General features: G+C 43.1%; 1 protein-coding gene across 3 annotated transcripts in view; it reads left to right on the plus strand.

Moving 5' to 3' along the window:
* The window catches only part of znf423 (zinc finger protein 423), a 141,055-nt gene that overhangs the window by 104,919 nt on the left and 13,126 nt on the right, over positions 1 to 23,010 (plus strand). For all 3 annotated transcript variants that reach the window (XM_043264895.1, XM_043264896.1, XM_043264897.1), the window contains 2 exons: positions 15,814 to 15,945; positions 18,489 to 18,604. In XM_043264895.1, coding sequence (XP_043120830.1) covers positions 15,814 to 15,945; positions 18,489 to 18,604 — 248 coding nt within the window. The remainder of the gene's footprint in view (positions 1 to 15,813; positions 15,946 to 18,488; positions 18,605 to 23,010) is intronic.

The raw sequence follows: 23,010 nt of genomic DNA on the forward strand, positions 1-23,010 counted from the left end.
ATATAATTAATTATCATTAGGTAATAATTTAATGATAAACATTTATAATGTACAGCATAAAACTATAAATATATAATAATTGTTTTGTCATTGTGCAATCATTTAATCAGTAGTTTTTATTAAAAATAATAAAGGTTTTACATGTATTTTGTACAGCATAGAAATTGAGAACATTTTTTTTCATTGATTTTATTAACAATACAGATCATAGTACACCTATATTGTGCAGCATAAAGTGTATGTTTTTATATAATTAGTATCATATAAAAAATAGAAATTAAATAATATATAAATATAAATAATAATGTGGGTGTGTGTATATTTATATAACTTCCAAAACATATAACAAATTAGTTTCTCAATTATAAAAAAAACATTTGGTAATGGATTTAAATTCTCACCTTTAAATATGACCTAATTAAAATGTAATGACAAGAAAACTTTATTTTATTCATGATAAAAAAAACATTTTAATTAATTCTAAATCATTTAATTTAATTATCAGTTTACACACATTTATTGGCTTATTTAAAGATATGTCAGAACAACCTTGTCACAGTTGAGAGTTTGTCCTATTCAAAACGTTGGTCTGACACGTGTCTGTTCACACGATAGCCGCCAATGCAAAGGCGAATCTGCTCCTGTCCAATCAGAGGAGAGACAGTGTGGGATTTTATTCACAGAGCCGTAGGGAAGAGCACGCAGTACATGCGCCGAATGCTTATAAAACACTCTGCAACAGGCGAGCGGACTATTAAAAAAAAAAAAAAAAAAAAAAAAAAAAAAGACCTGACCCAGGCACCGGCAACAGTTGCTAAACTCAGCTCAACAGTCTCAACTCAGCTCATTATCCAACACAAACTGGCCAAAACAGACTTGGCGCACTCAGTATGCTCCACGCATGCACATACACAATAGAAACAGAAATGCATTTGCCACGACAGACACAACAGTGTGAGGCGGGCGGACGGGCAGGCCCCCGGGAAGCAGCAGCGTTGCTGTTTGATGTTGGGAGCTGATTAATGAGATGTGAGGAGTGAGTGTTTGACGGCTACTCTCTGGGCGCCTGTTTGAGGGGCCCACTGCGTTCATGTGTGTGTCTGTGTGTGTATACGTGTGTGAGAGAAAGGAAAGAGAGGGAGAGAGATAGAGTAGGGGGGTGGTAGACCCCTGCTGGTTACCCTTGAACACTCTGCGGAGGTGTCGAGGCGGCCCTAGCTCCAGCCGCTCATGAGGGTGCTGTCGCAATTAAACCAGCACAGCAGAGCTGCCGTCGGAAAGAGAGGCCTCTCTTCACTACACGCCACCTCGCCAGAGAGAGAGAGGTGAGGGAACGGGCGAGGATGAGACAGAAAATCATCAGGCATGAGAGGAAAACGATAAGAAACCTCCATGCAAGGAGAAATCGAAAACATGAGCGGGAAAAGTGACTCGAATCGCTGAAGGCCGCTTACAGGAGTCAATGGATGTGGAAGGGGATGATAGGATAGAAACCAAAGGCAGCTGGCAAGGTCTTAAAGGGATAGTTCACCGAAAAACTAAAAATCTGGCATGTTGTTTTAAAGCTTTATGACTGACTGGCTGACTTGTTGAAAACAAAAGGTGCATTTTTGAACAATATCTTTTCTTTTTTTCATGTAATGATATAGACTTGATGAAAAATAACTTTAAAGTATCATAAAAGGGTCTGTAAGACTCTTCAGCCATATGATAGTTCTAAATCAATTTTTAACTGATTTGAATTTTTTGACATTCTCCAGAGGCCTGTCATATTTGATTCATGAAAAGTTCATTCTTTTGCGTCAAATTCATTCTGAATCTTTACGAATCTAACTGAATCCAACTGATTTGAATATCAAGTTGAATCTCACATGACTTCATAAAACTTCGCATTAAGTGCTACTAAAGCCGAAATTACCTGGAACAATTTGTGCCAGGAACTTTTTCCCCCCAGACCTGTTGCTATCTGCATTTAGATCACAGTCTAAAGTACCAACAAAATTAGGCAAATAGTCTGATGATGTGGGTCTGTGCGCATTTCTCAATACCAAGTACTCAATTTTGGACTTGCATCCTCGGTAGTTCAGATTTCACAAGGTCGACTCAGGAGTGTGAACTCAAACAGCAGCGTACTTAACGCCAGTCAGCTCCCCTTACTTCGAAGTCAAAATATGACCACCGCGGACTCTGTTCGTTTTCATTTAAACATAATAATAGCTGCATAGAATTAGTTCACGGATTTAGATTTAGTTCATGTTTAACCATTACGGAGACATCAGAGCCAGTGGAAAATGTCAGAAATCAGTGATGCACATTTTTTAATAGGCGCTGTCTTTAAACATTAAACCACAGAGTTGAGTTTTAAACAACTGTGTTTTTGCCTTATACTTTTACAACTACATTTCATGACACAATAACAGTAATGTTTTTAAAAATTATCTGAATAAATGGTGGTTGAAATATAGTGCTGCATGAACTCAACCAATCAGCTTGTTCTTTATTTAGATCGTGGTTCCTGTTGTACAAACACATAGAGTACCGGCCCAAAGTCCCTAGTTCTTGAGGAAAGTTCCTGTGTTATAAACAGATTTTGGTGTTTTATCTCCTTTTTTTATTTTTATTTTAAATCAAGTATACTTTAGATTGGGGCCTTAAAAACTTTTTTGCAGTTTAATAGTATTATGTTACTATATTCACATAATTTCCTATGATGCAAAGCCATTAAAATAACCACAGATCTACATTTAACTTTCCATTTTTCATTTTAATGGAGGAGGGACATTGAAACATTATAACATCTTAACTTCATGTTTGTTTTAGATTTTTTTTTTTTTTTACTACAAATATTAGTTGGAGATCAAACAATAATTGCAGACCCACTGCAATACCACCATGGTCCGTCTAGGGGGCCCCTGACCTGCCGTTAAAGACCTTTGCTTTAGTTATATAGACAAATATTTATCGACTATTTTTCAGGAAAGACAGAAGATAAAATGCAAAGTATCTAAGTAGAATCAATGTTTTGCAAACATTGTGTTATATAAGGCCTTGATGCCCTATCTCCATGTACTAAAGCATTTTTTTTAGATTTCATAAACAGCCAGAAAGCTACAAATTTGAATAGCAGCGCAGAGGTCAGCAGGAGGTTGGTGAGAGAAGCGAGATGTGGGTGCGTGGAGAGTTTACTCTTTCTTTACCGAGTTCTTAGCCCTCTGACGTAGCACTGGTCGGACTCGCGCTGGGAGCGGCTCTTTAATTAGCTTCTGATGAGGACCTTGAGGAAAAGAGGCAGGTGATTGGACTTCTTATCCAAATAATTACCTCAATTAAGTCATTAAGACCCTGGGCATAGCCAAGCCCAGAACTGCCTCCCCTGTGCCACAGCATGCATTCATCCCTGATCTCACTCTTCAACTGCTGCGGTGTGTGTGCGCTCGTGTTTTTGTCTCAACTGATTGTGTTTCTTTAGGCTAGTGCACATTCGTGACCGTCGTGCCTTTTTCTTTTGTCATCTTATAATGGCAACGATTCTATCGCATGCACAAGTCTGTCTCTCATACTTTTACACACGCGCTCGCTCACAGAGGTGGGTTAATTACCCATAGCATCTGGATGGCCGTATGTGTGTGAGCCCTCGGCGCCAGTGTGGGTCTCAGTGGCTCTGAAAGTGCCCCGGTGCATCATGGGGGATTAAGCATGGGCAGCCGTGGGGGGTTTGAGGGAGACAGCCATTTGTGAGACTTTCACACTCCTTTCTCCTCTGTAGTTATAGAATTAGCCCACAAATAAGCTGATTTTGTGCATTCGATTTGTAGGTGAAACTGGCCACCATACATGGACAGGACAATTCCCTGCTCCCTTTTGAATTTAGACGGAGAGAAAGAGTGAGAATAGATAGCATAGAGAGGGGAGGGGGGATGTTGTGTTCCCCCTTTCTCCTTTGTTTTGATGCTTTATGTGTCCAGGTGTGTTTTCGCCCGCAGTGCTCGGCGGCCCACATCTGGATCAGGCCAGTGGCTGTACACCCAGATGTGCTCCGGTTCTAGACTCACCCTCCCTCGCCTTTGTTTTTTCTATGCTTTTGTTAGAGCAGAGGGTAGAGAAGGGGGCATCAGCTGCCTGTCAGGTGTTTGCATAGATGTAAACAGATGTTATTTTGATGAGTGTGAGAGAGAGGGAGGGCAGACGGCAAAACAACAATACCACTCGTATCAGGAGTTCAAACCCGAGACGTAACGATTGAGGAGCCATCGCTGGAGTGAGGAAATGCGGCATACGGATGAGGTGCACACGCACTTGGCCCTGCCTCGGCTGCTCCATCTGGCCTGTGTGTGCGCGAGCATCTGTGTGTGTGTGTGTGTGCGCGTGCTGTTTGCTGTTTGCATGTGTGTGTGTGTGTATGTATCTTGCATGTGTTCGACAAATTTGTCGCGCACCTCCAATGAAATTAGACCGACCGCTGATCCTCGGCTTAACACTTGGTGTTATTCTGAGGTTGCGAGTTTCGTTATTTTTTTATTTTAAACCTTAGTCTGTTTAAATATTTAACATTCATTACATTTTTACATTTCAAATGACATGTATGCGTTATAAGCAAATATGCAAATAAAGTAATTGTAAAAAATAGGTTACAAAAACGGCTAGATTTTAACAAAAATAAATAAATCGCTTAATCTAAATTCATAAATGTGTTATTTTTGTCAAAAACGTTTTCAGACTAACACTAAACATTGATCCAGATCTGTCTGTCAAGGTCCGGGACCTTAAAAAGTAGAAAAGAATGAAAATGGTAAATATAGTGTGAAAACTGGGAAGGAAAAAGTAAAAGAAATGAGGGGGGGTATGCACCCCCTCCTGTGCTGTCCTTCTCATTTCACTCCCGTGAGTGTAGATGTGACATGTTGAATTAGGGCCCTTGGGCTGCTGGGAGCTTTGATTTGACTGAGGACTCTTTAGGTGGGACAGATGAGTTCTCCCAGGGGGACAAACACCCCCTCCCTCCACCCACAGAGGGAATGAACGATGGTTTAAGAAAAAAAAATTAAAGTTAGGATGAAAAAGCATCCTCTAAACAGAAGCACTGACATACTTCCTTTGTTCTGGATGTGTGCGCATTAATATTGATTTTTATTCGACTGGGGTCTTTGAACATCCAGTTTGGTGTCACCCCTCAGGGGAACACGGCCTGTGCTCACCCGATTAATGCTTTGTCATCTGTAATAACTCAAATCTTTGACACCCTGATATTAATATTAGTATTTGGTGTTTCTTTGTGGTTGCTTGTTTTTTTTTGGTGGTTGTTTCTTTTCACCTTCAAACAGTCTGTCTGGGACAGAAAGCAAGCGTGAGGGAGTTGCATGGACTGGGATATAAGGAGTCAGAAAGAAAGGAAAAAAATTCAAGCAAAAGTGACAAAATAACTGTTTGGACGGGCTAGTTTTCCCTGAGGAGATGTTTTATTTTTAATCCTGAATTGAACACGCCTGTGAAAAATTAGACAACCTCTGTAAGAATTATAGAGCAAATTGATTACTTATTTTCAACAAACTCTGGGGACTATCTAATCCCATTTGGAAAGAAATGTCTGGGGTATATAATTTTTCATAAAACTTCTGGTTTATTTTTGTTCATTTGTTCATTTTGCCGAATGCTGTAAGTAAAGCTAAGTTTCTTTTTTCCCATGTTTCTTGTTTCTTCTTAAAAGTGGCACCTTCATTATGAATGTAGATCTTTTTGCCAAAACCTTTCTGGGAACAGTTGGTGGTTCAAGTACTGCTGGCATCCAATCTGATTTAAAAAGAAAATTAAATCAATACAGAGGGTCTGAACTGTTCAGAACGGCCACTTTAGTAGCAGCGTCAGGTATGGTTCTCATCTTAATTGATTTCTATTTTTTGATGCACACATTCAAAGCATATGACTTCCCATAACCACCATAACCATAAAATACACACAGCCATCTTAGTACAAACTATTAGGTCTGTCTAAATCAGTGCATTTAATATCACAGATAACCTTTTTGTAAAAATAAACAAATTAGATGAAAACATTTTGGATATTCAATATGAGAATCTAGTTGTTATTCAAACAATTCCCTCACATTCTTAGACTTTGAGCCACTAGGATTCTCTCCAGCAGCAGAAAAAAGGGCTTTTATGTTTCTGTAAGTACGTCAGCGTCATCTGGGAGTCATTGTCCGAATTGGGAATGCCGTATCCAAGATGGCGGTTTTAAAAGCCCTGCTGCTGTCTGAACGCACAAACAAATCTCTAAACACATGTATATTTAATCCTGGCCTTCGAATAATTAATACAGCATTATTTATTGATTTGTTTGTATTTGAGTATGTGATCACAAGCATCACAAAAGACACGGGTTTGGGTAACCATGGTAACTCACAGGTGCACTATGGCCTGGCCAGTCTCTGTGGGTGGGGTAGGGGGGAGAAGCATGCTGGGAGATTTAGACTCAGAGGAGCTGGGCAAGGCATGCTGGGAGATGAAGGCTCAGAGGAAGTGGCATGCAGAGAAGATATCATGCAGGCATAGAGCATGTTGCAGTCCTGAGGGAAGATGGGCCTTCTTTCAAACTGCTCAGTCATTCCCTATTCCCTAATCTGCAGAAAGAAACCTTTCCATTAAGTCACATCAAAGGCAGCGCCCTGCACAGGGGATAGAACAGTCATTTGAGACGCAAACACTGCTCCTGCACATGATTTGAGGAAGCGCAGTAATGAACAAGGTTGTGTATGTATTATTTCTTTTAAATAATGTTAAAATACTTTCTTCTATCCCAGTTAAACAAGATATGGAGATATGCATTAACGCTTTTGTAGACGGACATTTCAGAGAGTGTAAACGACACTGTTTAAATAAAAAGTGTGAGTTACTGTGATTTTAAAGACAATTGTTTTATAGAGGAATAACATAAGGGTTTGTGTCAGGACAACTTCATCATGTGACCAAAGATTAGGAAAATTACTACTTTATTTAGTGTTTTATTTTGAATTGTATTTGAGGTACCAAACATTAAGCATAATAATATAATATATAGACCTACAAAATAAAAATTAAAAATAAAATACAAATACTTAACAGAATATAACTTAAAAGAATAGTTTAAAAGCTTAAAAATGATGTTAAAACATAACTGTCAGATTAATAGATGGACGGGCAGGTAAACAGATTGATTGATTACTTTCAATTCAGTAAATTCTTCTTCCTGCTGTTCCACTTAAATTTTCCAGTTCAATTTCATGTGGTGTGAGGCAAATTCTAGTCAAATTTACAAAACTCTCTTTAATTATAAATTAAATTCTGTGTATTTTATGAGTAACTAGTGTCAGGCAGCGGAGAGGGGGCGGCAGGAGTGTTTTGCAAAACCTGTTTAGAAACTCTTGTTTTGGCAATTCCACTGATGCCGCTAGTGGCATAGAAACAACGCTGTTCACTTTTAATTAAAAAGTCTTGCAAAAAAGACTTGTTTTTGCACCCTTGTAGGTGAGCGGATCGAGCGGATGTGACTAATCTAATCCCTTAATTACATTTATCACACTCTTACCAGCTCTGATAACCTGGATTTCTGCACTTCTCCATCACCGTCCTCCATTCTTCCCCTTTGTCACTGCGCTCGAGCGTTCCCCTCTCTCCCCCACAGATACGTGCGGATATGTAGGGAACCGCAGCTCTTCTCTTTTCAATGAACTCCCCTAACAGTCTCGGCTCTCTGATCATCGGTGCTGATGATGTGTCTCAGATCAGTTTGTAAACATCCACATAAAACAGCCACTGAAGATCTTTGATATGACAGTATTTACAGAGGAAGAGTCTATAGACGCACCAACTGAGAACAGCGAGAGAAGAGATTGTGATGGAAGGGAGAGGAGGGGGCGTCCATGGGAGTTTTTGGCAGAGGTTCATACACATGACCTACAAATGATGTAGTGTCTTCATTAAATGTGTGATTTGTGCATATGTGCAAGAGGTATTTAGTGAGATATTAAGTGTGTGTGTTCGTTTAATATGATATGTTCACGGTGCCTGTGTTCCCTAGAGGCCCCAGCAGGATGGCAGTGTGTGTGTTTTGGCCCTGGGTGAGGGTCTAAAGGCAGGGCACAGTCGGACGCAGGGCAGGGGGCGGGGACGGTCCAGACGCAGCAAGGTCACTCCAACTGCTCACAATCATCCACATAGAGCCGGCTTACTGCCAGGACCCCTCTCTCTTTCTCTCTCTCTCTCTATCTCTCTCTCTCTCCCCTTCAGTCTGTGTCCCCCTTTTCTTAGTTCTTTCAAAATATCCACCATTTTATTTCCACCTCCATCGTTGTTGTTTTTTTTTTTTCATGTGAGCGCATTTATCCTTTCAATCTCTTTTCATTTGTATAACTCCCTCCCTCTCTATCCTCTCTTGCATTTCATCTTTCTCTCTCTCTGTCTCCCTCTTTCTCTGGAGGTACAGATGGACACATTTGCAGGTTAACTTGAACAGCTGGAGGTGCATTATTAGCATCCTGCTGCTTCCTCATATTTGCTCAGAATTTTTCCCCCTTCCTTAGTGAGCAGATAATTCACAACCAGCCAACCAAAGATGTAGACGTGTCCTAATACAGAAAAAAAAACAGGAGAGAGATGAAAGCTAAGGGGAGGTGGACGTGGAAGGTAGGCATAGGCGACCTGTTTGAGAAGTATAGAAGGTGGTTTGAATGTCTGTGTGATTGTTTTTCTATACAGCTGATATAGTTTTGGGTTCAGTGGGTTGAACGAGAGGGGGGAGGACAAAAATGAAGTCCCAGGAATCAGCCGTTTCCCAGAGGGCCAAAACGACAATGAGCAATTGTGGTGGAATGGTTCATGGATATTGCTTTTGAGCAGCATTTGGGAGATCTTGCATGGATAAAAAGCCTCTGATGCACCCAGGGGCGTGGATTAAATGCACACGTGCATACACATATTATATAAATATACATATACACAGATGAACACGTGCATATGCACACAAAGAGCATAAATGCTTACTGTTTACAGAGCCATATTGTCCCTTTTAGAGGACTGTTGTGTATACTTTGCTGAATGTGACCATTGTGTGTTTGTAATAGTAAAGGCAGCTGCGTCCTCTGGCAGCCATTGTGTTTCGAAAGCAACCCGTCATGTCTTCGGAAAGTCGTGTGGCAGATTGAGCATTAGAGAGAGACAGACAGTGTGTGTGCAGCCGGCTAACAGCTCAGCCAACTCCAAATTCACTGCACCAGGCCTCAAATTCAATAAGACCCCACAAAGACCAGGTCCGGCCAACAGCACTGGCCAGCACATACTCCTCTGACCACTCACCAGAGCCATAATTACCCTCTATACTGCAATTAGCAATCTGGGGCTGTGCGAGCGCTGGTGCGCTCACGCATGTGTCCACTTCCAATAAAAGTTTGCATTTGGCAAAGGAGTCCCGGCTCACTTTGACCTTGAAATATAGATTTGTGTCTTCTTCTTCTGTGTTGTTTCATCTCTTTTGCTTTTATAAAGGGCCCCGACCAAGTCACCTGTCTGTTCTGAGGAGTTTATTATACGGGTAATAATTCTTCATTGAGCGTATTATTCATGCCTCTGCGTTGCCATGGTGACTAACATTCGCATCACATGCCTCTCTTTGCTTGTTTTTATAGTCTAGATTTACTATTATTTAATCACCAAAGCATATGGTCACACATGTTGGATTCGGTTGTAAGGCGGCTGTTTTGCATTCGCGCCATCTAGGAAGGTTCGAAGACACGTGGATGATAGGAAAGAGAGAGAGAGAAAGGAGAGGGAGGAGGAGGAGGAGGAGTACAGTGACTGTTGAGGTATATGGAGGCCATGGGAGTAAGTGCTTCTTATAAAGACTTTATCATGTGAAGGGTTTATTGGTATGCTGATTAGAACTATTCCCCCACCGGCACTTTCCAGCATTCAATTAACATTCAAAACACAAATAGCTGTGCATATATTACACGCTAACAATCAGGTCCTCAAGTGTGTATGACTGTGAGGTCGAGGGTGGTTTGTATGTACAAGAGGATGTGGGTGGGTTACTGTTTGCATGCGTATGTATGCATGGGCACGCATATCATTTGCCCTGGCAACAGAGTCACACATTAATTTCTTGTAATTCGTTTAATTCACTTCAGCATTTAAGCCTTGAAAAAGCCTCGATCAAAACCACCTTGTTCCATTTTTCAGGCACTGCAAGGTCTGTATGCGGTAAACATGCATGTTTTATCCATGATTTAAGCTCTGTTTTGATTGCAGACTCTATCTGCAGCGCAGTGTGCAGTCTTTTTATCTGTGTGTGCTGGAAATGAGAGAGCGCTGCCTCAGTGGGAGCACTGGGTGGCCATCAACACTGCAGCCAGACCAGCCTGCCTCGTAGGGGGTTAGACCTGCTGACACACGTACTGATTGGTGGAGAAGAAATTAGGAGGGTGGCTCTTGTTAAGAACAGAGCTCTTTGATTGGAAGAGTATGCGGTTGGTTTATTATAGGGACAATTCATTGGTTGATAAACCAAACACAGTGTGAGACTTGTGCATCTGCTCCTGTAGTGCATTATGGGTAATGAAGTTCTCTGGATGAGAGCACCCTGGTAGTAACAAGGCATAATCAGACTTTGGAAAGCTAATTTGATTCTGTGCCGCTCAGAGACCTGAAGCAGCAGTAAAAATGAAGAGTGTGATATTGACAAGACCTCCTAGGAAGGTTAACCCTTAAACCTGAAACACATTTTTTACATGAATGCAGACTATTGATCTGTCTGTCTATCTTTCTGTCTGTCTAAGAATCTATCTAAAAATTAAAAGCAATATTCAACATTTCTTTTAACAAATTTGTTTTTCTAGTTAAAAATTTTACCTCCATACATTGACATTTAAATTGCAGATCTGTCAGTTACATTATTCAAAATCAGGTATTGAACTTGAGTTTATAAGGCATTTCCAATTAAGTTCTGAATGGCACACAACCCTAAACACTGCAACAATTTAAGAACATCTTAATTACAAAGTTTAAGTTCATTTAAATATTGACATATTTATAGATACTATATAACTTTTTCCTTCTTCTTGAGTACTGAAGCACGTTAGTGCTATAGAAAAGCAAGAATGAATGTTTGCCAAACATTTGTATGCTGTACTTGTATACATGACACCAGGTTTAATGTGAAGTTCAGCTTCACCACTTCATGCAGGACTATGGGTCTCAATGGCTTGCTTAAGCTCTGAGTCAATAGCCACAGTTGGTAGAAATTTACCACACTCATCCTTGCACCAGCCTGAGTCAACAAGACAACCACACCAGCAGGGTAGACGGCAGCGAATGAGCGAGGACGCACCATGAGTTAAGACGCACACAACAGCAATGGAGGAAGTAGACGAGCGAAGAGGTGGCTTGCGCTTTGGATGGAGAGTTTGTTTGTTTGCTTGTTTGCATGAAGGTCGGTTTCTGCAGGGTAGAGGGATCCAGCGTCCTACTGTTATGTAATCTGATAGGAGATTCCAAGCTGGTCAACTCCATATGCCGTCCACGTTTGCCAAAAATATCTGGAGCCGGAGACTCCATCCCGTTTGGCAGCCAGATAAAGAGAGAGCGGGAGAGAGAGCGTTCCGGAAATATTTGCTGCAGATAATAGGAAACGTGTGAATCAGACCGACAGCCAGGAAAGAACACGGATGAGTTAGTCGTGTCCCCCACTTTGCTCTCAGCATCGCCGTCGGGCCGTGTGTATGTTTTGTCGAGTCAACGAGGGCTGGGTTGAACTTTTCGGGCATGAATGAAAGTTGTATAAAGGAGACGTTGCGGAGTGAGTCACTGTGTGTGTGTGTGTGTGTGTGTGTGTGTGTATGTGTGAAAGTAGAGAGATGGCTCCTGGGATTGTTTCAGCAATGCAGCACTCGCTGTTTGTGTGTAAGAAAGAAAGAAAGAAAAGAAAGAGTAGGAAGCAAGAGCTCTCGAGACCCCCCTAGCCCTGCAGTAGGAGTGTGTGTGTGTGTGTGTGTGTGTGTGCACTTGGTTTTGGCCCACATTGCCACCCCCACCAGCACGGGTCAAGCTCAGCACGCCGCCGCTTCTCCCTGCTCTCCCTCTCTGAGTTGCCATGGCAACACACCTTGAGCTCACCCCCTAGAGAAGCCCGCTACCTCCACCCCCTTTCGCCCCAGCTCGCTCCCCTCCTTCCCCTCCTCTCCCACAGCTCTCCCGCTCTGCCTCTCTACCGCTCGGGCCATCAATCCGGGGCCGCGGGCCTCAGGGCCAGGCGAGAGGTGCCGAGCCACATGGGATGTGCGGCTCCCATCTACACAGCTCATTTGTGTGCCAGTGCACGCTACAGGGGGTGATGGGTGGAGAGAGACAGAGAGAGAGAGAGAGAGCAAGATGGAAGGAGGGAGGCACTCTCATATAGATGGGCCCGTCCCAGAGGAACGGCACAGGCCAGGGCGCCACCTGGCTCCCCCTGGTCAATTAGCTGGAAGCACATTGGCCAAGCTTTGCAGCAGCAGCCACTGCAGAGGCGCAGCGGCAAGGAAAGTCGGCCTGTTCAGTCGGTGGAATAACAACCTGGAATACCACATGAATACGTCCTTTACTCATTTGCTTTCCACCTATCTGTTTGTGCGATCGCGGTTTTCTTGATTCGATCCTCTTGCCGTTTCTCTCTCACTCTCCCTCTCCACCTCCCTCCCTCTATCGATGTCCTGGAAAGCCCTCATCAGTGATTCTGCGAATGTGTGGCGGCTTCATGCCGTTTCTCAATTAAGATGCTGCATACCTTTAGAGGCGGCCAGTTTTCTTTTTTTCTTCTTCTTGTTCTTTCCCTCTCAATCCCAGTTAAATATTCTCTTAGACGCACATCCCTGCCTCTAGCTGCTCTTATATCTCTATTTTCCCTCCTGTTCTTTTCTCCCTTCCTGCTTAACTTAGCCTAGGATGTAATAAGCAATATATATAGGGTAAAAATCTTTTAGGATAAAGGGTGGACGGCAGTTAAAACATTTAACCTCTCTCGTAATCAGATTTCAGATAAAGGGAAGGAATCAGTTGCTTTCAATCAAGCTTTTTTTACGTGGCGACATGCAAACGGCACTGTGTACATATATACACACACAACATGCCAAGCATCAATGCTTTCTGAGATGAAGGAATTCTGAAATCTCTTCGGTTTGCCTTTCACGATGTGTCGCAGTGCTTGTAAAGTCCTTTTGTTCTTTTTTTAACCCCCAGTTAGTTTCAGTTATGAAAGAGCGTGTTGTTGTCATGCACTTCCTAGGCCCTCTGCTGCACTCTACACGTCTGTCTTCTCCTCTTTAGTGGTGTGATGGCTCCCCTAGCACACTGCAGTCCCCCTCTCTGAGACCTTTGTGTCAGCCTCACTGATCAAATGCTCTCCCTGACAGCACTAGTCTGGTTTGCAGTAACAAGCAACTGTAATCCCAACGTAGCCCCATCACTCTCTCATATAGAAACACACACGCACACACAATGAAGTGGAGAGCTTAGTGTTTCTGCGCAGACTGGAAAATAGATGATGGAGCATGTTCCGTACTTACTGATCAACTGCAGTTCTCTCAGAGAGAGGCTTACTTTTAGTGCACACACATATACACACGCATGCGGAAACACACATGCTCACAGGCCCCTTGGCTACCATTACTTTGTGTTGGACAGCCCAATTATCCCTTTGCTTTCTGCTTTCTTTAGCAGAATTCTCTTCCTCTAACTCCCTTTCTCTCATTTTTCCCAATTTTTCACTTTGGTCTCACTTTCCACTTGTTTCTGTGCGTGTGCATATCGTTTGGTCCGTCCATATCAGCTGAATGAGTGTAGTCTCATTTTTTTCAGCGTAGATCCTCCCTCAGAAGGGCATTTGATATACTAAACCTGGTTATAACCGATGTCTTTCGCTGTTTTCCTCTCTCCCAGAAAGGAATCCACTTCCCTTGCCTGTCCTTATGTTATTCTTCACAATGTTTGGTTATGGGCTTGCTTTTCTCTGTGTGCGGTTCGTTCAGTTTATCTGCATCCACAAAGATTCATTTACTTCAGTACTTTGAAAATAGCTTATTGAATAGAAAAAAAAGGTATCACTTGTATTAATGTTTAGAATGTGGATGAACAAAATGCCCTTATATTCAAGATATATTCTCTCATTATCTTATGCAGTGGTGCTCCTCAAGTAAATGTCTTGTTTCAAGAGTTTTTACATATTTTAAGTGGAAAACAAGTCAAAAACCACTCATTAAAAACTCATTAAGCAGTAAGATTTTGCTGTGTGACAAGCTTTAGTATGTCAAATGTTGTTTGCAGAAAAATCTCCACTAGTTTTGAGATCCAAGTAAATCTTATCTCAAATGTTTTTAGATAAGTAACTCAAAAACAAGTCAAAAATGCTTATAAAGAATAGATTTTTTGCAGTGCATTCACTTTGGTCTTGCTTCCCTCTTATCTCTTTCTGCGTGCATAGTATTTGTCTCATTCACAGCTGTGCACTAGATCTCCTCTCATACAAAATATTCTCTTAACTACTCTAGTTCAGATTTTCCTCCAAACACATTTGATACACTAAACCTAGTCATAACCTCTGTCCGCTGCCGCTTTCATTCTCCCAGTAAACAATCAATTTTTCACTTGGTATTGTATCCCTTTCTTCGCTATCCTTGTGCGTTCATTCGGTCTGTATCCGCGAAACAGATCCTGTTTTGTATCTCAAGACGATCTGGTCTTGTTCAAACCTCTGCCCCCCGAACTACAGCAGATTTTCCTCCAAAAAGGCATTTGACATATTAAACTCAGTCGTAACCTCTGTCTGCCGTTGCTTTCATTCTCCCAGAAAGGAATCCTCCACCCCTCCCGAACGCAATGTCTTTTAGGAGGCAGTGGGGGAGGACAGACCAAAGCGGTGCCCTTGCCAATCCCCCTTCACTCTCGCTGCCCCCTCCGCCTCTCCTCCCGCTCCTTTCAAACGGGGATTAGAGCACCCTTGTGTGGGCCTTTGAGACGGAGCGGAGATTGGAATCGGTGGAGGTGGCTTTTGGAAGGGAGGGGTGGGAGGTGGAGGTCAGGGTGATGGTGGGGATATATGATTGAAGACTTTATTAACCCTCCTCGCACCCCGTAGCTCAGCAGCGGGACTCTTCGGGCCTGTCTGCACTGGCTGGCGGGGTGCTGGATGCTTTGGTAAGACAGGGGTCTGTGTCAGCGTCTACCATACCCCAGGGCTCAGTTAGGGGTTGGGGGGATCAGGGTGGGAGTCCGGCGGCGGGTGTCTGATGGAGCGCAGGCAGGCGGGCCGGGCGCAGGCCTGTGTGGCGGGTGGGTGATAAGACGAGAGCAGAGGCGTCCAGCCAGGACACGACGCCCACCTTTCATCTGTCCCACACCAGCAGGGGGCGGCACTGATGTCACTCAGGCAGGCTTAAAATAGAGCAGCGGGCAGAGGGAGGGCACAGAGCCTGCAGCACTGGGGGGGCAGCAGGCAATTACCGGCCGGGAAAGAGACGGCACTGGGCAGAGGAGGGGGAGGAGGGTTGGGACGGGTGGTCATACTGTCCAGAGCTGAAGATTATAAGCCTGGGACCACAAATGATGTGCAAGGACGGGAAGAAACAGAAAAATGACCCCGTTCGCTCGAGAGATCTCGAAAAGACTTGCTTACCAGACGCCCTCGCAGACGGTTAATGTGTAAAAATGTCGTGCCTCGTCTTTTGGCAGCGTGTGTCTGTGTCTCTGTCTCTCATTCTCTCCGTCTGACCCTGCCGGTGTGTGTAACCTGTTGTATCGTGCTCTTGTGTTGCAGAGGAAGGCATCAATCATGAGTGCAAGCTGTGTAACCAGATGTTTGACTCTCCGGCCAAGCTCCTGTGTCACCTGATCGAGCACAGCTTCGAGGGCATGGGAGGCACCTTCAAGTGTCCCGTCTGCTTTACAGGTGAGGGGTCCAGCCCAGGGGGTTGGTGGGGTTGAGGTCATAGGGTCGGGGGCAGTCAAAGAGTGTGGGGAGGTGGGGATACATACTGCCAGTGATGAGAGGGTAACAGCACACAGTGTACAGTCTCATGGTCATGCATATGGCCAACTGCAGTCAATTTAGCACCATTTAGCACAATCCCTCATGTAGAATTGCATGCAGAAGTGACTTTACTTTTTTGTCGTCTCTTTGCTTCTTGTCTGTCTCTACTTGTTCTATTTTTTTATTGCTGTCTTTCTGCTTCTCTTTTCACGCCTCGTCTTGTCTTAGTCTCCTTGTCAACTAGTTTTTTTTATCTCATCGTAACTGTTGTCTTGTCGTCTTGTCTCATTTCATTTTTTTAGTTTTTTAGTTTTTTCTTCTCTTCATCTGTTTTTTTTCAGTTGTTTACTTTTCATTTACTTGTTTATTTTTATGTATTTTTATCTGATCTGAGTTTTCATGTCATCTCGTCTCTTTTTTTCTTTTAACTTCTCTTCTCTTCTCTTTGTTTATATTTTTTTTCCCTCTCTTCTCTCTTCTGTTCCTTTGATCACATATTCTACTCTGTTTTTGCTCATCTCATTTCTTTTCTTTTCTTTCGGCCCCGTTTCTTTATTTTTAATCTTTTCTGTTCTTTTTCTTTTTGTTTTCTCGTCTCATTTTGTTCTCATCTATTTCGTTATTGTTCTCATGGTCTGTTTCATCCAGTCTCATTTCTCTTATTTGTTGGTTTTCTCGTTTCTTCTCTCTCTTTTTCTCCCCTTCTCTCAATCTCATCCTCATCGCCACCACTCACCCCCTCTCCTCCTCTCCATTCCTCTGCTCCATTTCTCCTCCTTGTCCTGCTAATTGAACTGAATTAACTATTAAATTCATTGTTCATTCTGGTGAGAGAGAAGAAAGACCAGACATGGACTTTAAGAACATGGATCAGTTTATGGCTTCTATAATGCATATAAGATCAAAATATACACATTTACTATACATATACACAGTACATTATACAAAGAAAGCTCAGTTTCACTAGACCTGAGATAGAAGAGAGATATTATGAGACACTCTTATGCACACAATGGTTAATAAAGTTCTACGTGGCCAAGACAGGAGGCTGCGGTTCGTGCAGGGGACCTGCTGAGCTGATGCTAAAGCTAATGAGAGCTGATTTTCCCGCTGCGATGCCTGGTGGGATTCATGACCCCTGGGCAGATCGAGCCCCTGTCAGACGTTCCATTTTCAGTAGACCAGAAGGCACCTCAGTAGAAAAGACAAACAAGAACTCACAGTTACTGGCCTTGTCGAATCATAATGGCCATTTTTTTTACACTGTAAAGTATCACATACAAACTGTTAGCTTTTTCTGTAGGCCAGTTGTCATGCTGAATGTCTTTTAGGTGAGAAGATCCGTGTGTGTGTTCAGGAGAGGAGAGGTCAGAGAATAAAGGGCAGGTTTATAGAAAGGCAGTGTAATCCGCTCTCGCTCTCCAGGGTAGGACCCTCCGTGTACGTGTGCATTTAGTTAAACAGGCCCAGTGAGTGTGTGTCTCTTCACACTAAGTTTGAAAGTCACTTTGGACTGTTTGTCAGCTAACCTTTGGGAATCAGAAATCATTACTTGAGCTTGTCAACATTAAAGACTGGTGTTGGAGGCCATATTGTCCCCAACACGCTATTCTCCAGATAATTTTGCAGTTTTTTTTTTTATTCTATTCATCTTTTTTCTTCTCTCACCCATTCTTTATTACTCCTCTCCCAGTTCCAGCTCCTTCCATATTCACTGTATACTCTCTTTTGCTTCTCTATTCGTCCTTCCCTCCATCCCTCTGATCAAATCATTTGTTCTTTTGCCTTGTCCGTCCCTTTGTCTCCCTCTCTCTCTTCCTCCTTGCGGATTAGTTCTCTGTCTTTCTTTCACCTTTACCGAGTTTGTTTGGCTACACCACGTTCTCTTCCCCCTTTCCTCCCTTACAGGTACGCAGTCCTCTTTTAAACTTTAACACTATTCCTGTGTGGCTCATGAATAAGTAAGCGGATGCCTTCTCCTCCAGGGACGCTCAATAATTCATAGTCTCCACACACAGCAAACTTAAGTTTACTGAAACAAAAAAAAAATACACGAACGGAATTTAAAAACCCGAGGAAAGAGGAATGATTTATTGATAAATATCACAAGGTCTGGTGGGGATACTTTAGTCTGTCTCTGTCTCTCCCTCCATCTCCGGCTGTCATCCCCTGCTCTCCGATAAAGAGAGTTTGAGAGCTTTTCATTTGAGAACGCCCCCTCCCCCTTCCTCTTTCCTCAGTGCCGACACATTGTCTCAAATCCAAAAAATTCATTATTTTTATTCTCCCTCTCCTACCCAAAGCGTGAAAGTTGGTAGTCATGGATTTTTCTTTAATTCCTCACTCTGGATTAGTTCTTAATCGAATCAGCTATTTTCACAGCCAATTCACTGTACACTCTTGGGTAAAACATTTGAGCCAATCGTTTGACTACTGTTTCCCTTCTGTCCTTTTCCCCCCAGTGTTTGTTCAGGCCAATAAGCTGCAGCAGCACATCTTTGCCGTCCACGGACAGGAGGACAAGATATACGACTGCTCCCAGTGTCCGCAGAAGTTCTTCTTCCAAACTGAGCTCCAGGTGAGTAATTCAGAAGCACATGGCAGTGCAACAAAATGAAGTGAACAATTATGACTTTCTAGAAGTCCAAAATTCACTTTTACAAGACCTGCTTATGGTGGTTGTGGATATTTAATGTGTTAACAGCCATGATTTATTTTTTTAAAAATATTGCTCTTACAATTCAGTGTAAAATCCACAGTTACATAAGAAGTGAGAAGAAAAACATATACCTAGAGGAACTGCTGCACGTAGGAAATCTGTTTGACATTATTTGACCAATGATGAGGTATTCTAGAAAACCAAGGAATCACTTTGGATGTTCATATTTTAATGTGTTCTTATCATATTTTATGTGTTATATGTACAATGAATGTCCTTGTAGTAGCAAAACGTGTGTCTGCTTTGTGATGTTTATAATATTGTGAGATTCTGTAGTCGATCTCAGTTAGCCCTGATAGACACAGATGTGACACAGATCACAGCTAATAAGGGAATTAAAGGAGAAAACAAGGTGCATCCTCAAGCCAGTAACGATTAGACCCATTACTCTGCAAATCAATCACACCACCTGCTGTGACTGCTGGAACTCACATTCATCCACACACACACACACACACACACACGCTCGTGTGAATCATCAGGGCAGACAACTGGGAATGCTGTCCCGGGCCCATTCTCACTCACATTTGCAATGCATATACAAAAGCAGATTGCCATTCATAGACATTGTGCATTTCTCTCTCTCTCTCTCTCTCTCTCTCTCTCTCCCTCTCTCTCTCTCTCTCTCACTCACACACACATATACTAGTACAGTGTTTCTCAGCTTGGATTTCGGTGTTTGGGGAGAGAAAGTATTAATTCAAACTTTGTAATAGTATAAATAATTAATATTTATTAATATAACAAATACTTTTGCATATTTTTGTGCTAGTATGTTTTATAATATGAAATATTAAGACATTTATTATTTTTATTTTATAGCCATTTTGTTTACTTTTAGTACATATTTTGGTACTGTGTTGTCACATTTTGTGTAAAATCAAACGGAATCACTGCACCACTACACTGTATATATACTGTATGAAGGAATGTACACTAATCACAGTTCAGATGGCCTTGAGCAGTTAGAGATACTATACAGACAACTGTATGCCCTAAAGGTTCACGCTCAAGTTCACAGCACAATCTGATGCCTGACAGCTCATCAAAAGCTGTTTGACTACTGTAACAATAACACACTTTGTCCACTTGACGTTATTTCTTTCCGGATGAGTCTCTGATTCTTTCTTTCTTTCCAGCTTCTATTCTGTTTCTTTTTGTCTTTGTAGCTGTTTCTCTTTCTGTCTGTTCTACTGTGATAGATATAGTCTCTCTCTCTCTTTTACTGAAGCCTTTATCTGAGTTCCCTGAGGGAGGCCCTGAACCCCTCCACTCAGAGACTGACACACTCACACACATATAGACTTTAGCGAGTAAGAGCTGCCACACACGTTTACAAAGTGCTGCCACACTCTGTGCACTTTTTGCTATAACTTTCCTTTATGAGGCTATGGCACCCCAAGTCCCCTTTTGACATGACTGTATACCTTGATGTGCGTTTTTAACTTACAGTGGTTTATTGCTGTTTCACTTTTTCACACTGGTAGTGTTTGCTGTTGCTATCAATGTTAATTGCTGTCAGTGTAAACACAATTTAAGAAATGTGTCATTTTTGATGCATTTGAGTATTCTTTATTGACGTTCTTTTGAACCACAGTGTAGTTTTGTTCTTTGTTGGGCAGGAGTTTTGTGTCTTCATTGCCCAACCAAAAGATGTTTTTGTATAGAAATACAGACATTGTAGTGGCTGTGGTTTGGTTTTAAGCACCTCTGGATGTTCCTGACCCGTGGTAATGATTCCCAGCGGATGCAGACATGGCAGAGCAGTGAGACACATCTGCTGACTCAAGTTTAGCTGGAGATATCACAGAGCTGTGAGGTGAAAAATAGTATCAATTTAAGCACCAACTCAAATGCAGACATCTCAGCCAAGCCTAAGGGCCAGGCAGAATTTAAATCTCTCTCTCTCACACACACACACACACACACACACACATTCTTCCCACGCAGTCCCTTCCAAAAGACTAGAACTAAATGTACTGGTTAAAAAAGTTACTGCTAACTGGTTGATTCTCCTTTAGGGACTTGTCTGTAGTGGTGCAACCTTACACTCCGTTAATACCAGCACTAGATTCAAGATTGTCAAAGGATTTTATGGCCGTTTTTTCTTGATTGTTCTTGGAATGGAGTATTAAGTATTCGAGTAAACCAATATAATGGTTGAAGAATTGTAATTTTGGTTTGCTAAAGCAACAAAATCGTGACCCTTATGAGAACTCCCTTCAGTTTGCAATATGGTGCAGTCATATTTACAGTTGCTGTGAGAGATTCCTTTGCCAAAATCCTGTCACATCTATTGGAATCTGTGGATAGAGATTGTTGTAGGAGTCTAGCAGTTTGTGCATGTTTTATGAAATCTGACCCAAACGTAACCCAAAGCTTGTCCCGTCAGAGAAGACCTCTAGATGTGTGTTTGAATCTGACTCGCATTGAACCTTTCTTAATCCCATTTCTCCACTTTAGAGATAAAACACAAATTTTGTCCTTTAAGAACTTAGCAACAGTACATAAAGATTATTGTTAGGTCAGTGTATATAAAGTATATGAAGGTGATTGTTTATCTCTCTCTCTCCCTCTCTCTCTCTCTCTCTCTCCCTCTCTCTCTCCCTCTCTCTCTCTCTCTCTCTCTCTCTCTCTCTCTCTCTCTCTCTCTCTCTCTGTGCTGATTATGGGGCAGACAGATTGAGTAGGGGCAGGACTGTGAATAACTCAGCCCACAGTGGCTGCCACAGGCCGCTGGGGTCAGCTGCATCCTGCCCTAGTCCAAGTTACATTCATCTTTGTGAGCTATGGGCCACCATCCCTGCAGCCCCCTCCTGCGCCCGCCTGTGTGTGTTGGTGGGTGGGTCTTTATAAGTAGCAGGGTGTGAGGTTAATAGCTTACTCAGGTCCATGACTTAATATTTTAAGGGCTTGGGGGGTGTGACCTAAATCTCCTGCATGGTTCAAATGCCCCACCCCTCCATGTGAGCCCTCGGCCGCGGCGTGACAGTGATATAAGGCCGGCGGCGCTGGGCATATGGCCGGTCAGTCCATTTAGCAGCAGGGGGAGCGCTGGACCCTGTCGGTCACTGTCTGCCTCACCCTGAGGCCGGCCAACCGAGATACTCGCACCAGCCCATGGCTCAGCGGGTCCACCGCATCACTCCCATCCGCTCCGTCCCCCCGCATCCAGTCCGGGCCCACCTGAGTGGTGACGGAGGTGAGGAATAGAGCAGTCAGTCGCACCAACAGCTCCGTGCCGGGTTTTACCCCACTCCTGCCCAGGTGAAAACTTGAACGTGTGTGTATGCTGTTAACAAGACTGAATGGATGGACTGGCATGGCCTACGTGCCCTACCCAGCATGCCCTCCCAGTGCGGCCCCACTCTGTGTTAATCCTCGTCTTCCCATGAGCCTTCATAAGACACGTTACTGTATCATCCCCCTCTCCCTTATGGCAAAGTTTGCTTCCATCCTTTATCTTGTCTCTAATTCTTTCTTTCGTTCGCACTCCCACCAACTCCCTCCCTTCCTCAAACTGTTTCCAACTCTCTCTCTCGCTCTCTCTCTCTCATTCGCCTTTTTATGTCTCTCATTCTTTCTCCCTTTCCCATTTTCTTTTTTCTGGCTCCCAGAAGAGCCAGCCCCCATGCATATTTTAGCCCCTCTGTGTTGCCCCCACCCACCCCTCTCTCTCCGTCTCCCTCTTTCCTTTCTGCCTCTCCCTGGTGCCCCATAAATAGTGCAGATGTAAGCTGGTAAATAAGTGATGCTTCGCCCCGATCAGCGCAGCTAGACCTACTCTGCTGGATCCTCCACTCCTTTGTTAGAAACTTCAGAGACTTTTTGTGTGAGTGAGTGTGTGTGCGTGTAGATTTTCTTTCAGTTGTTATTTTGTTTCCCCAGGTGAACTCCCAACCGCCCACCCTTCGGCCCTTCCATAGGCACTGCTGTCACTCTCTGACAGCGCTCCTCATTTTTACACACTGCCGGTTCTGATTGAGCCCTCCAGGGGGCGCCGCATTCCCCCCACGCCCTGTATCCCTTCCCCGCTGGCATGTGTGTGCGCACGTGGGTGTATGGTGTTTCCTTTAGCACTGGTTAATATTTAACCGTACTCAGCAGTTTGGATGGATGGGTGAGTGAGTGTGTGAGTGTGTGCGCGTGTGTGAATGAGGGAAGGAGGGGGGTCTTTGCACTTGTTTGTTTGTTGATGCCTTCTTGTCTCTCTCTTCCCTCCACCCCCCCTTGACATTGCGAAAGTGTTGAATATTTGAGGGCTG

Source organism: Puntigrus tetrazona, chromosome 18 (assembly GCF_018831695.1).
Source record: "Puntigrus tetrazona isolate hp1 chromosome 18, ASM1883169v1, whole genome shotgun sequence".
In the NCBI taxonomy this organism is placed as follows: Eukaryota; Metazoa; Chordata; class Actinopteri; order Cypriniformes; family Cyprinidae; genus Puntigrus; species Puntigrus tetrazona.